General features: G+C 41.3%; 1 protein-coding gene and 1 long non-coding RNA gene across 12 annotated transcripts in view; one reads left to right on the top strand and one right to left on the bottom strand.

The window, feature by feature from the left end:
* Positions 1-10,204, bottom strand: part of LOC118710984 — a 37,365-nt gene extending 27,161 nt beyond the window's left edge. Inside the window, exon 1 of the long non-coding RNA XR_006740734.1 lies at positions 9,802-10,204. This is a non-coding gene — a long non-coding RNA (uncharacterized LOC118710984). The remainder of the gene's footprint in view (positions 1-9,801) is intronic.
* Positions 10,205-10,320: 116 nt separating this feature from the next.
* LOC118710974 (ankyrin repeat and KH domain-containing protein 1) overlaps positions 10,321-14,552 on the top strand; it is a 124,225-nt gene continuing 119,993 nt past the window's right edge. For all 11 annotated transcript variants that reach the window (XM_045576908.1, XM_036423828.2, XM_045576907.1 and 8 more), the window contains exon 1: positions 10,321-10,777. In XM_045576908.1, coding sequence (XP_045432864.1) covers positions 10,466-10,777 — 312 coding nt within the window. In that variant the 5' untranslated portion in view covers positions 10,321-10,465. The remainder of the gene's footprint in view (positions 10,778-14,552) is intronic.

Below are 14,552 nucleotides of genomic sequence, written 5' to 3'. Positions count from 1 at the left end.
CTGAGAGACCAGGGGTGGGGTGGAATGCAAGCATCTTCCCCCCTCGCTTGGCGCCTGTGTATGCAAATTAACCACCATCTTTGTTGGGTTAATTTGCATATCACTTCTGATTGGCTGGTGGGTATAGCTGAGTGATGATTAATTTGCATGTTTCTCTTTTAGTAAGTAAGATTATTAGATTCTTTTCTCATAGTCTGCATTCCATTCTGGAATTCCCTATCTATTAATTTTTTTTTAATTTTTATACATTAAAGTAAACTGCATATAAAGTTCTATGGATTTTTGACAAACACATAGTATCATGTACTAACCATTACTATATCATACAAAATATAATACCATATAGAATTTTATCACCCCCTGCCTCCAAAAATCCTATTTTACATATTGAACCCTTCCCCTACCCAGACCCCTTGCAGTCATTGATCTGTTTATCAACACCATGCTTTGTCTTTTTCAGAACATCGTATAAATAGAACCATACAATATGTAGCCTTTTCAGACTGACCTCTTCCATTAGCAATATACATTTAAAATTCATCTATGTCACAATAGCATGAAATTTATCAAAAGTGAATGGATGAAGAGGGCAAAGGGAGTTAATATATGGTAACTAAGGGAGACTAGACTATGATGTATCATAGAATTGTACACTTGAAACATATAGTGTTATTAATCAATGTCACACCAATAAATTTAATTAAAAAATAAAGTTCAATCTCAGAGGGAAGGTGGGGTTGGATGAGTGGGAAGAGATCAACCAAAGAACTTGTAAGCATATATGCATAACCCATGGGCACAGACAATAGGCCTGGGGTAAGGAGTAGTAGTGGGGGAAAAGGGGACATATGTAATACTATCAATAATAAAAATTTAAAAATAAAATAAAATTTATCTATACCGCCCTAACCGCTTTGGCTCAGTGGATAGAGTGTCGACCTGTGAACTGAAGAGTCCTGGGTTTGATTCCGGTCAAGGGTATGTACCTTGGTTACGGGCACATCCCCAGTAGGAGGTGTGCAGGAAGCAGCTGATGTTTCTCTCTCATTGATGTTTCTGGCTCTCTATCCCTCTCTCTTCCTCTCTGTAAAAAAAAATCAATAAAATATATTTAAAAATAATTTATCTATACCTTCGCATAGCTTAATAATTTATTCTTTTTAATTACTGAATAATATTCCATTGTGTGGCTGCCACACAATTTGTTTATCCACTTATTGAAGAATATCAGGTTTTGGTGATTAAGAATAGAGCTGCTATAAACATTCACATGCACAATATTATATAATAGTATATATAAGTTTTCAAATCAGTGGGTAAATACCTAGGAGAGCAATTGTGAATTGTATAGTAAGACTATGTTTAGCTTTATAAGAAATTCCCAGGTCTGCTAGTGTGGCTCAGTGTTTGTGCATTGACCTATGGACACAGAGGTCATAGTTCAATTCCTGGTCAGGCCATATGCCCCTGTTTTGGGCTCTATGCCAGTGTGGGGTGTGCAGGAAGCAGCCGAGCAATGATTCTCTCTCATCATTGATGTTTCTATTTCTCTCTCTCCCTCTCCCTTCCTCCCTGAAATAAAAATAAATAAACAAATAAAATAAAATATAAAGAAATCTCCAACCTCTCTTCTATAGTGGCTGCACCATTTTGCATTCTCACCAGCAATGAGAGTTCCTATTGCTCTGCATCCTTGCCAGCAATTGATATTATCATTTATTTGGATTTTAGCCATTCTAATAGGTGGAAATAAAAATTTAAAGAAAGGATCTTGATATACAAAGCTACATTTCTCTTCAGAAAGTTTGATTGATTTCTCTGGAGTAACTTTTGCTCTTATACTCCTTTGTTCCCCACACTTAATCAGGCACCAAATCATGATGATTCTTTATACTTGCTGACAGCTCCTTTTTCTGCATTGTGATAGCCACTGTTCTGATCCAGGCCTTCATTACCTCACACCTGGACTAAGAGCAATAGCAAGATTGCTTGTTTCCTAGACTCCAGTGTCTCCTTGTTCCAACCAAACTCATACAACGTAGCCAAAACAACAAAAAATCATAATCTTCTTTTAACAATTTTTATCTTGGTAACTTTGCTTTTCAACACCTATAGTAGGTGGCCTATTGAACCAAACTGAAAGCCTTCAGTCCAGTATTCAACATTTATGTAACTAAATTTCTCTTTAATCCCATTTCCAATTTCTCTATACTAACCAACTTAGACTTTTTACCTGACACAGAATATAAAGACTTTCATTCTTTGTCATTATTCCTAACATTCCTTTTCCATTTGGAATGCTTTTTCTCCTTTATTTCCCTCAGGCAGTGTCCTAGATCAAAATGATCATAATCAAAGCTTTTCCTAAACAATCTCACTCCAGCCCTAACCGGTTTGGCTCAGTGGATAGAGCGTCAGCCTGCAGACTGAAGCGTCCTAGGTTCGATTCTGGTCAAGGGCATGTACCTTGGTTGCGGGCACATCCCCAGTGGGGGGCGTGCTGGAGGCAACTGATCGATGTTTCTAACTCTATCCCTCTCCCTTCCTCTCTGTAAAAATCAATAAAATATATTTTAAGAAATAAAAATAAATAAACTCACCCATTTAGATTTCTCTTTTAGTTACCATTTGTTCAATACTGTAAAAATAGTTATACTGTCTTGAATTAGATTTTCTGTTGTTTAAGACTATTCTCCATTATTCATGTGTAGTCTTTCAATCTAATCATCAGTCAATAAGTACATTAATCAATGTAACAGGAAAGAAATACGTGAAATATTCTGATTCTTTTACATTTTCTCTGAAGCTCTTGACACAGTGCAGGAATTGAATAAATGCTAGTTGAATTAACAGATTTAAAAATTGCAAAACTGAACTTCCAATCAAGATAGTGGCATAGGTAAATGTGGTACTGGAACCCTCCCACTACCACATCAAAATTATAACTAAACTATAGAATAACTGCCACTCAGAACCACCTGAAATCTAGATGAATGAAAATCCTACAATTAGGGATTTAAAGAAGCCACACTGAGACTTGTATAATAGAAGGGGCAGAAATGCAGAACAGGCTGGTCCCACATCCATACCAGGACCCCAGGCCAGGGTTCCAGTGCCATGGAAAGAAGTTCCCATAATTTCTGGCTGTTAAAACCAGTGAGCATTGTGGCTAAGATGGAGGGCTGTTGGAGTCCCAGGCAATTCCTCTCGAAGGGCCCATGCATAGACTTACTTGGACTCACTCTCTCTGAGCTCCAGTGCTGGGGCAGTAGTTCAAAAGGAACCAGGGACACATGGGGTTGGAACTAAATTGTCTGGCATTAGGGAGAGAGCTAGACAAAAGTGCTGGCAGAGGCCATTGTTCTTTTCTGAGATCTCCCAACAGAGCTAACAGGTGAGCACCATATCTGAAACTCCACCAACCTGGCTCACATTATTCCCCCTGCCCTGGTGATTCTAATATCCCACCCTACTCAACTTGCAGGCCTACCCAACCCATTTCCAGTGGCTTTTCCATAAAACTGGCCCCTCTTGTCTCATGCTTCAGACTTCCTAAAAATCTCTCAAACAGCATCCAGCCTCTACATACTCTATACCTCTTGCTACGTGGCCCTAGACCTGGAACTAGTTGCAGTCAGCCTTGGTTTGCAGCTTGGCCTCTCCTGGGCACTTCTGAGCCCAGCGCAAATAGCAACCATCTGCAGATTGCTCTTTAGCATGTGCCAGGTGGACTCAGGCAGGGCATAGGCAGTGGCTGACCTTGCACTTCCCAGGAGCCCAGAGCCAGTGTACCCAGTAGGTAGCTTTAGACCATGCCAGATTACCACCATACCACCATACCATCTTGAGAAACACACTCAAGGGGCGGACTCAGTAAGCACCAAAGCCCCACTGAAACAAGTCTTGCTCTATAGGGTCAACTCCTACACAGAAGCTCCTTCATTGTAGTTGCAGATGGTCTTCACAGCTGATCCCCCATGGGATCAATTCTTCCCAGTGATGCCAACAGCAATTAAGGACAGTGCACACAGTTCACACAGGGGTGCATCTGTAGCACCCAGTTTGGGTGACTGGGGAGGCTGTGCCACCTACTACACAAGGCCACTCTACCAAGTATGGGAGATAGATCAATTCTATCTAATACAGAGAAACATAGAGAAGCAGCCAAAATGCAGAGACAAAGAAACAGGTCCCAAGTGAAAGGACAGGAGAAATCTTCAGAAAAAGAACTAAATGAAATGGAGGCAAGGAAACTACCTGATACAGAGTTCAAAACAATAGCTATACCCCACTGGTGTGGCTCCCTGGTTGAGTATCGACTCAGGAACCAGGAGGCCACTGGTTTGATTCCCAGTCAGGGCACGTACATGGGTTGTGGGCTCAGTCCCCTGTGGGTGGCGTGCAGGAAGCAGCCAGTCAATGATGTTTCTTATCAGTGTTTCTGTCTATCCCTCTCCCTTCCTCTCTCTCTAAAAAGTCAATAAAAAACACATCAAAACAAAACAAAACAAAAAACAATGGTTATAAGAATGCTCAAGGAACTTAGTGAGAACTTCAATAGCATGGAAAAGGACATAGAAACCATAAAAAAGAACCAGTCAGAAATTACAGACATACTAACTAAAGTGAAGAATAATTTACAGGGAATCAACAATGGAGTAGAGAATGCTGAGAATCAAATCATCGATTTGGAATACGAGGAAGCAAAAAATATCCAATCAGAACAGCAAAAAGAAAAAATTATCCCTCCAAAATGAAGACAGTGTAAAAAGCCTCTAGGATAACATCAAGTGAATCAACATTCACATCATAAGGGTACCAGAAGGAGAAGAGCAAAAGCAAGCAATTAAAGACCTATTTGCAAAAATAATGATAGAAAAATTTCCCTAACTTGATAAAGGAAATAGACATACAAGTCCAGGCAGAGTCCCAAACAAGATGAACCCAAAGGCCCACACCAAAACACATCATAATTACAATGCAAAAGGTTAAAGACAGACAGAATCTTAAAAGCAGAAAGAGAAAAGCCGTTAATTACCACAAGTGCTTCCTGGAGGTTAGAGAGTAAGTTAGAAAGTTAGATATCTGTAGCATTGTTTATTATACCACCCCCCCAAAAAAGAGAAACAATCTAAATGTCCATTATTACAGAACTGGACAAATAAATGGCATAATCAGTCAACAGAATAATATGAAGCAGAAAATAAGAATGACAGAGTTCTCTAAATACTAATATGGAATACCTCTAGAATAAATTAGGTGACAAAAAGCAAGATACAAAAGTGTGTATAGTATGCTGTTGCCTGTGCTAAAAAGGAAAAAAGTAAATTAACATGTACAGAATTGCTTATATATGTATTAAATCTCTAGAATGATATTTAATAGCATAATAATATAGTTTTTAAAATATATATTTTATTGTGTTTTTTTTTACAGAGAGGAAGAGAGAGGAATAGAGAGTTAGAAACATTGATGAGAGAGAAACATCGATCAGCTGCCTCTTGCACACCCCCTACTGGGGATGTGCCCACAACCAAGGTACATGCCTCCGACCAGAATCAAACCAGGGACCCTTCAGTCTGCAGGCCGACGCTCTATCCACTGAGCCAAACCAGTCTCGGCCATAATAATATAGTTTTCTTATGAAAGGGAATCTGCGTATTTAGTGGGCAATGTAAAAGATTCCTTTATCATATTCTTTAAATTCTTAAAATTTGAACCATGTGAAAACATTAACTTTATATTTTGCTAAATTTTTATATATTTTTTATTGATTTCAGAGAGGAAGGGAGAGGGAGAGAGAGATAGAAACATCAACAATGAGAGAGAATCATTGATTGGCTTCTTCCTGCACACCCACACTGGGGATTGAGCCTGCAACCCAAATATGTGCCTTTGGTTGAAATTGAACTTGGGACCCTTTAGCTTGCAGGCCGACGCTCTATCTATTGAGCCAAACTGGCTAGGGCAACTATTTAGATTTTTAAATATGAAATTACATGGTGTAAAAAACACAATATAGTTGGGTAAATGAGAAGATAAGTTAAATGTATCCAAATGTTAAAAAAGGAGAAAGATAGCAAATGTGGTAATAGTTAGGGTTAACTCCAACTACACTGTTAATTAGCGTGTTTATAAGAAGGCTATAATGTTTAGAGTATTAAATCTGATTACTTGATTGACAAAGTTCCTTTGCCATGGATGGTAACATGAAATCAATGTGAGAAGTGGGAAGAGCATGTGTTTTGAGGTGAGGCAAAACTAAATTCAATCCTAGCTATTCCATACAATGGATTTATAAGCTTGGGTAAGTTATTTAACCTTTTTGGAGTTTAAATTTTCTCATTTATAAAATGGGTGAAATCTTGGTAGGGTTATTATAAAGATTAAGTGACATAATATCCAAGTACAACAAATTTGTTGGTTTACTTAACCTCCATTCTTTATGTAAACAGACTGAACTGAGATGGACTGACATGCAGAAATTAAGTATCTTGAGGAAATGCAAATTGAAATGAGAGACCTATCTGTAGCTAAAGTCCCTGTCTGTATAATTTAGTTTGTCAATCTCATATTTCTTATGAGGAATTTAGTCTTTTATTACCTCAGAAGTTTTAAAAATTCTTGGTTTATATAATGTTTCCCTTTTCCTTTTCCTTCCTATGGGAAAGATGTTTAGAAAAGTGTTGTGTGTGTGTGTGTGTTTTAATGCTTTCAGGAATTCAACTTTTAAAATACATTTTAATTGATTTTAAGGGAAGGAAGGGAGAGGGAGAAATACAGAGAGAGAAACATTGATGGAGAGAGAGAAACATTGATGGATTGCCTCCTAACTGGGGTCCTAACTCAGAACTTGGGCTGGGAATTGAACTGCCAACCTTTCTGTGCATGGGACCACGCCCAACCAAATGAGCCAAACCCACCAGGGTGGAAGAGAGTATTCTGAGACAAATTACAGTTCTACCTTAATAAATATTCTTACTCATTTTCTAAAGGAAAACAGTTATTCTAATGCTCTTTTCTAACAAAAATACTTTCTTAAGAAGGATTTTTCTTTTTTTTCTTTTTTAAAATATATTTTATTGATTTTTTACAGAGAGGAAGGGAGAGGGACAGAGAGTCAGAAACATCGATGAGAGAGAAACATCGATCAGCTGCCTCCTGCACACCCCCTACTGGAGATGTGCCCGCAACCAAGGTACATGCCCTTGACCGGAATCGAACCTGGGACCTTTCAGTCCGCAGGCCGACACTCTATCCACTAAGCCAAACCAGTTTTGGCAGGATTTTTCTTTCTACAACTTATTAAACATTTGAAAAATCAGTGTATTACTTTTTTTTTTTTAAGGAAATATCATCTTAACACATCAAAACTAAGATTACGTACCGAATCACACTAATACTTATTGATATTTTACATTCAATACATGGAGTGCAATTTTTTATATTCACCAGTTATTTTTCACATCTGTAGAACCACATAAATGTGATATATAAGGAAATATTAAATCATTTTAAATACAAACCTTATATAGCAGTCACTAAATCTAGGAGATTAGCAATTCCTAACATCCATACTTACTGTCAAACTACTGACAAAGTTTTAGGTAAAGATCCAGGAGAAAATAAGATTATTGCTCAAGCCAAAACCGGTTTGGCTCAGTGGATAGAGCGTCAGCCTTCGGACTGAAAGGTCCCAGGTTTGATTCCGGTCAAGGGCACGTACTTTGGTTGCGGGCACATCCCCAGGAGGGCGTGTGCAGGAGGCAGCTGATCCATGATTCTCTCTCATGGATGTTTCTAACTCTATCCCTCTCTCTTTCTCTCTGTAAAAAAATCAATAAAATATATTAAAAAAAAAAAGATTATTGCTCAATCATGTTTTCCAGACTATCATCAGGGTTGGGTGCTAGATATTGAGTTGAAGAGTATTTTTTAATATACTGAGAGAATATTTTTGTCTCATACTGGAAAAAATATATATACCTAAATTTCCTCTCCCTTGTTTCATTACATTTATTTAAAGAATTTAATTTATTTGTTCAGGGACTTGCATCAGAAATTATTTTTGTATTAGTGGTAGGAATGACAAATAGTTCCTTTGTAATGTTGCACCAGTCAATACCTGTTTTTGCCTAAGGCTGTATCCATACCAATTCTGGATAATCCAGCTTTGAAGTGGGATGGGCAGTGCTGGGTTTCTTTTGTTGGTGTTATTAGTTTGGGTTGTGACTACACATGGCCTTAAAAACTTAAACAGCACTGACGATATAGGCTAATTAAGTACCACAAATTCTAACTACAGCTAGTGTGTACTTGGCATTTACATCAAAATAGTTTTCCAGAAAAGGTACAAGACTCTTTTCCCATTTTTTACAACTCATTAACTAGAGAGAACATTTACCTAACATGCTCTGCTCATAGAAAAGTCCTTTTTTTTTTTTTTGCATGTAAAATGCCAAATGAGCAATTACCAAACCAAAGAAATTTTTACCATCTTCAAAATGTTCTTTAAATAAAGGTTAGGCAGAATCCTTTTTAAAGTCGTTAAAAAAAACACACCAAAACACCATTATATTCTTTACAGAATTTTCAGATTCCAGTTCAAGGGGAGTGAAATATTAAATATTGCACAATCAATACAAAGTCCTTTGTTAAAGTTGCAAAAGAGGTGACAATGCCAAATCCTTTGCTTTTAGCCCGTCTCCGTTGGCTAAGTATCATACGGACCATTCTCCGGGTCAAAGGACGTTTGCCATACAAATACAAATTTCACCAAGGGTCTTTCTTGTGATCTTTGATCATAGGATTCGATGGAGCATGAGCCTTTTTAAACCCCTCTTTATCTGCAAAGGAGATTAAAAAAAAAAAAAATAGAGAGGCAGCGTTCCTTAGAAGGGACAAGACCCCTTCCTCAGCTAGCCTTCTATTGCACCACAGAGATCTGACAAGAATCAGTTTGATCCGCAGGACTCAGGGATAGGTGGAGAACCGAAGAGTAGCTAACAAAAAAAATAAAAATAAATGAGTTTTTATTGTAAGTTTGACACTTTGCTAAGCGCCTCATGTTATTATCCAATTGTCTTCACAACACCCAGTGAGGGAGGTATGAACATGACCTGCATTTTACTGATGAACGAACTCTAAGTCACCGAGATGAAACAACGAACGCCCGGAGGTCACACGCAAACGAGCGGCGGCCCCAGAACTCGGAACTGTTCTAGAACCCGCGCTCTGTGTGAAGCCCTGCGTTCGGCCCCGCGCTCACATGGTGCCTTTCCCCTCGGTCCGCGGGACAGTTCCCAGTCCTGAGGCTTGGCGCTGTCCAGCCCTCAGGCCCGCTGCCTTCCACGCAGCGGGAGGACGCGGCCCCGGGGGGCGATCCCGCCCGCAGGTTGTAGAACTGCCACGTCCCGGGCACGCGCGGGGGCCGAATCGTCTCCAGGCGGCCATCCCAAGCAGCCTCCACACACTCCTCAAGTCCTCGCGGCGGGCACCGTTCCGAGAGGCCGGAGGCGCGGGAGGACCGGCCCTGACCCTCACCTCTCACAACTTCCCTACTCCGGCCCCGGAGAGCCGGAGGCAGAGTTTGGAGGAGGCAGCCTCACCTGTCCCAGCAGAGCTACCGCTCTAGTGACTGACGCTCTGCTCCTCCAACCAGGGCCCGGCGGGAAGGTGGGGCCTCGCTGAGACTGACTACTCTTCCCTCCAATCCCGGTGCAGCGAACCTCCGGCCGTGGTCTCCGCTCCTGGCGCAGAGCGACAGGTGGGAGCTGCGTTCTCTCCGCGCCTCTCACTCACCTGACGTAGGAGCTTCCTGAGCGCATGGCGAATTCTACCCCAGATCTCACCAATTCTTGCAAGTCGTCACCTCAGCCTTCATTTTTATCAAAAGTGGAAATTCCCCAACCCTTTCCCGTCACCTCAGATGGGGGCGGGGTGAATAGTGCCCTTACAGACCAATGGTACCACGCGACGTCCTGTGACACAGTGACCGACACTTGACAACGCCAATGAAGTCTCCCGCTGTCAGGGGTCACTATGACTGACCACAAGGCCAACTAATCCACTTTAAGGTCGTGACGCGATAGCCAGAGGATTTGACCAATCGACGTAGAAAAAGACCGGAAGTCAGCGCGCGGGGACTAGAAGGCGGGAGTTCGCAACCGCCTAGGCCTGCGCGGGTCAACGCAGCTTGGGGGCCCCGAGCCAGCGAGCGGCGCGTGACGAAGAGCCTGAGCGACAGGTGGCTTTGGCCAATGAGCTGCAGCCTCTTTGGCGCTGTGGCCAGTGGCGAGTGTGGGGGGCGGGAGGCAGCAGGTTAGGCGGTGAGAAGTTAGTGGCGCTACTGGGACGGGGGGAAGGAGACGCTTCTTCCTTCTGCTGCTTCTCTCGTTCTCGGGATCCGCGGCGGCGGCGGCGGCCGCGAGTGACTTTGCAGTGAATCCGGCTCCGCGTGCGAAGCATGCTGACCGACGGCGGAGGCGGCGGCACCTCCTTTGAGGAGGACTTGGACTCTGTGGCTCCGCGATCCGCCCCAGCCGGGGCCTCGGAGCCGCCTCCGCCGGGAGGGGTCGGGCTGGGGATCCGCACCGTAAGACTCTTTGGGGAGGCTGGGCCTGCCCCGGGAGTCGGTGGCGGCGGCGGCAGCGGCGGCAGCGGCGGCGGCGGCGCGGGCGTAGGGGACGCGGCGCTGGATTTCAAGTTGGCGGCTGCCGTGCTGAGGACCGGGGGTGGAGGTGGTGCCTCTGGCAGCGACGAGGACGAAGTGTCAGAGGTACGGTTCCAGGACCCCCCACTTCTCACACAACATGGGGCATGGAAGCTCTGGGGCTGGTACAGGGCTGGGGCCACCCTCCCGCTGCCCGGGCGGAGTCCTCTGACAGCGATCGGCTCCGGGGCGGCAGTGGCATCGGCGCGGGCCTAGTTGCTCCCTCAGCTTACTCTTCAGCCCGCGGTTCGAGCCGGACCGGTTCCCGTCGCCTCCGTAGACCCACAATGGGGAGCCCTGTGGACTCCGAGCTTCGCGCGGGAACCGGGGACTCGCCGGGCCAGGCTTACCTCCCGCCTACCCCGCTTTGGAGTTGGGGGGGTGGGGGGGGGGCGGGGTCTTGCCAGAGTCTCTGCCCTTGGTACTGAGAGCGAGACAGAGAGACTGGGGCAGAGATCGGAGGCAGAGCTAGCCGGCTCACAGAGCATTTCTGCTACATAGCCTCTCCCTAAAGTTGAGGGATTGGACATTTATTTGCCTCAGGCTTTTACCTGTGTATCGAAGTCGGGTTATTGGTTCCCTTATTTAGTTTGAGGCAGGTGAGTGTTTAAGGAGCTTCCTGACTTGACCCTGAACCATCACGTGAGTCTTACACCTTGGGACCTTTAGTGAAATTAGGAAAAGGAAGTTCCCGTACAAAACTGCAGAGTAGCAGGGTAGCTGAACTCGAGATTTTTAGGCGTGGAGAAAGTGAGGCATCCTATGGACATCCTTTGAAGTGAGGGAAATTAGTAATCAGGTACTTCTTTTAACTCTTACGTGTGTCCCGGGCCTTTTTAAGGTCTGAACAACCTAGGGTGATAGGCATCAATTTTTGGGCTCTAGGGGGGAAAGGAGATATTTTATATGTGTACTTTCCCCCTTGATTATGGCTTGGCTCTAGTATTGTACCATGGTGACTGTTCTAAGTGCTCAGAGTACTCTATTTGGGTTCTAGGATGCCTAGTTCATCCCTTATGACCAATTATTTTAACCTCTGATCTTGGTGCTAAAGTACAGGGATTTCTCTGTGTACCAGTGTTGTGGCTGTTGTATTTGAGAGGAATAGGAAAACTGTATTTGTGGGTTGCCGAATACAGTTAGTTCACTACTTTACATTCTAGATCTAAACAGGGATTCCTTTAGATTTAAAACCTTCATACATTCTGACCCCAACATTTTGCTTTGGAAGAACCACTGTGTGGGTTGTAAGGGAGTTAGTCCCTTGAATGTCTGTATCTTTGATGAAACTTGATGAGAGATGAGCCTAGAACACATATACTTTTTATCTATAAAATAAAATGGGAACATCTTTTGACTTATTTTTCTTTGAAACTTTAAAAGAGACTGAAAAGGTCTGCTTTGGTCTAAGAGTGACAGAAAGATGATATCCTTGATTTTCTGGACTATTTTTAATTATCACAGGTGAGATAAATGGTCACTCATTAGTTTTTACACAATAAGTGCTATTCTTAAATTTCAGAGGTAGACACACAAACACAGAATTTCACTTAGAGTCTGCATACCAGGTGGTTAAAGCTATGAGCAGAATCCACACCTTGTGTGTGTGTGTGTGTGTGTGTGTGTACCGAATTTCAATGTTGAGCACAAACAGAGATCAGCACCAATTGTTTCAGAAAGAATTCTATTATTCATTCTTTTTGAATGAGCTATATTATGGGTATTGCTTTATGCAACCTTATCCCCGCAGATTTCCTGAGGTGAAATTGTTATTTTTTTAAATATGTTTTTTATTGACTTCAGAAAGAGGAAGGGAGAGGGAGAGAGAGATAGAAAAAATGATGAGAGAGAATCATTGGTCAGCTGCACTCCCTTCACTGGGGATTGAGTCTACAACCCTGGCATGTGCTGTGACTGGGAATCGAACTATCCTCCTGGTTCATAGGTTGCTTCTCAACCACTGAGCCACACTGGCTGGGTACCTTTTGTCTTGTTTTGATGTTTATTATAGAAATTATTTATTTACAATTCTTATACCCAATTAGGCTAATGGTAGAAGAACCCCTCACTTACTCTCCTATTTACTTCAGTTTTCTGTGCTTAAAAAGGTTTTAGGTATTAAGTATACATAGACCTCATTTTTGAGTGGAGATTTCTAGGATACTCAGAGACTGATCTAAGATGATGCCCAGTGTCTATATAGATTCTTTCTTAACCTGTGGAGAAAGGAAATTTTGTTATGTCCTGTTTCTCCTATATCACATAAAGAAAAAAATTTGAGGAGTATCTAATATCTGCTGTATAGTACATGTGGGAAGGTACAGTCTATGCCTTTGTGAGTGAAATTTGCCCAAGCAAATTTCTTGCCTTTTTTCTGCCTGACAGAATGAGCTGTCTTCTCCCATAATATTGCCTTTGAATTTCCAGACCATAGATAATGATCTCCAAGAAGCACTCACTGAACTGGCATTTGATGAATAAAACCAAAATCTTAATTTTCATAGATGTTTGTTTATATTTTTGTTGATTTTCAGAGAGGAAGGGAGAGAGAGAAAGAAATAGAAACATCAGTGTGCCCCAATCAGGAATCAAACTGGCCACCCTTTCAGTGCACAGGACGATGCTCAACCAATTGAGTCATTCCAAACAGGCAGTACTATATCTTTGAAATTTTTATTTATTGTCAAGAAAGTGAATTTCTAAAAAACCTTTATGGGGACTTTGTCCAAGGGAGAAGGGCTTTATTCCACAAGTTATTATCAGAAGCGAGATATAGGAAATAGAACTTTGTATTCTAGAGAGCAAATATTTGAAATATTGGAGATATTTATTAAAGGAAAAGTTGCATGTTATTAACTGTAATGACTTTTTATAGCATGAGTATCAACCTTACACAAGTTTCATTCTGTAAAGCCTAAAGACTTTACATATAAAATGATGTGTTAATGAGTATGGTTACATAAATGGTGGGTCAAAACACTTGGTATGGGTGGAGGAAAACCTATTGTGAAACTTGAAGTTTACAGATGTGTTTTTGGGGGTGTTTTTGGTAGTTATTTAGTACATTTTGATAAATGATTACATTCATATAGTTCATAAGTCAAAGTAAAATAAAGACAAATACAGTTCAAAGTCTTGATCTTACCCCTGCTCCCAAGTATCTTGTGTATTCTTTGAGAATTTCTTTAAGGAAATATAAATAAGTATTTTTATTTTTCCCACTGTTACACAAAAGATAACATACTATTCATATGAGATTTTTAAATGGTAAATTTGAGAAGGATTTAGATTTTTTTATGTAAACAAAGTGATACAGAACGTATTAATGAATTATTGGGGATGAGTTTAAAGACATTCCTTTCTGAGTCTATCTGGTAGTAGAGTGATGATGTATTAGATGCCCTCTAAAAATCAATTCTAGCCTTCTGATTCAGTGATGAAGATAAGATAAATAAAATATGTTGCTTTAAAGAAAGCAAAACATTTTTTAAAAGTGTAAGTATTGAGTTGGCAAGTGCAAAGAAATGAGTCTACCAATTTTTTGTGTGTGTCCAATTTTACCTTCCTACAGAATCCAAAGTCATAAGAAATGAGTTTCTTTTCTTTTTTTTAACCCACTATAAGTGAACTATTTCAATATATCTGTCTTTTTGGACCTTATTTATTTACAATTTCCCTCTCCTGTTGCTTGTCTATAAAGTCATAGAATCTTGGTGATAATTCTATCTCATCTCATTTTTAGGTAACTGCTTCCATTTATTGAATGCTTATTAAATGCCTGTACCGTACTAGATACTTTCGTTATTTTATTTAATCGTTTCAACATCCCTTTGAGGTAGGT

Source organism: Pipistrellus kuhlii, unplaced genomic scaffold (genome assembly GCF_014108245.1).
Source record: "Pipistrellus kuhlii isolate mPipKuh1 unplaced genomic scaffold, mPipKuh1.p scaffold_m20_p_8, whole genome shotgun sequence".
Taxonomy (NCBI): Eukaryota; Metazoa; Chordata; class Mammalia; order Chiroptera; family Vespertilionidae; genus Pipistrellus; species Pipistrellus kuhlii.
The sequence above is the reverse complement of the archived record's forward strand: the minus strand, read 5'-3'. Positions and strand labels throughout refer to the sequence as shown.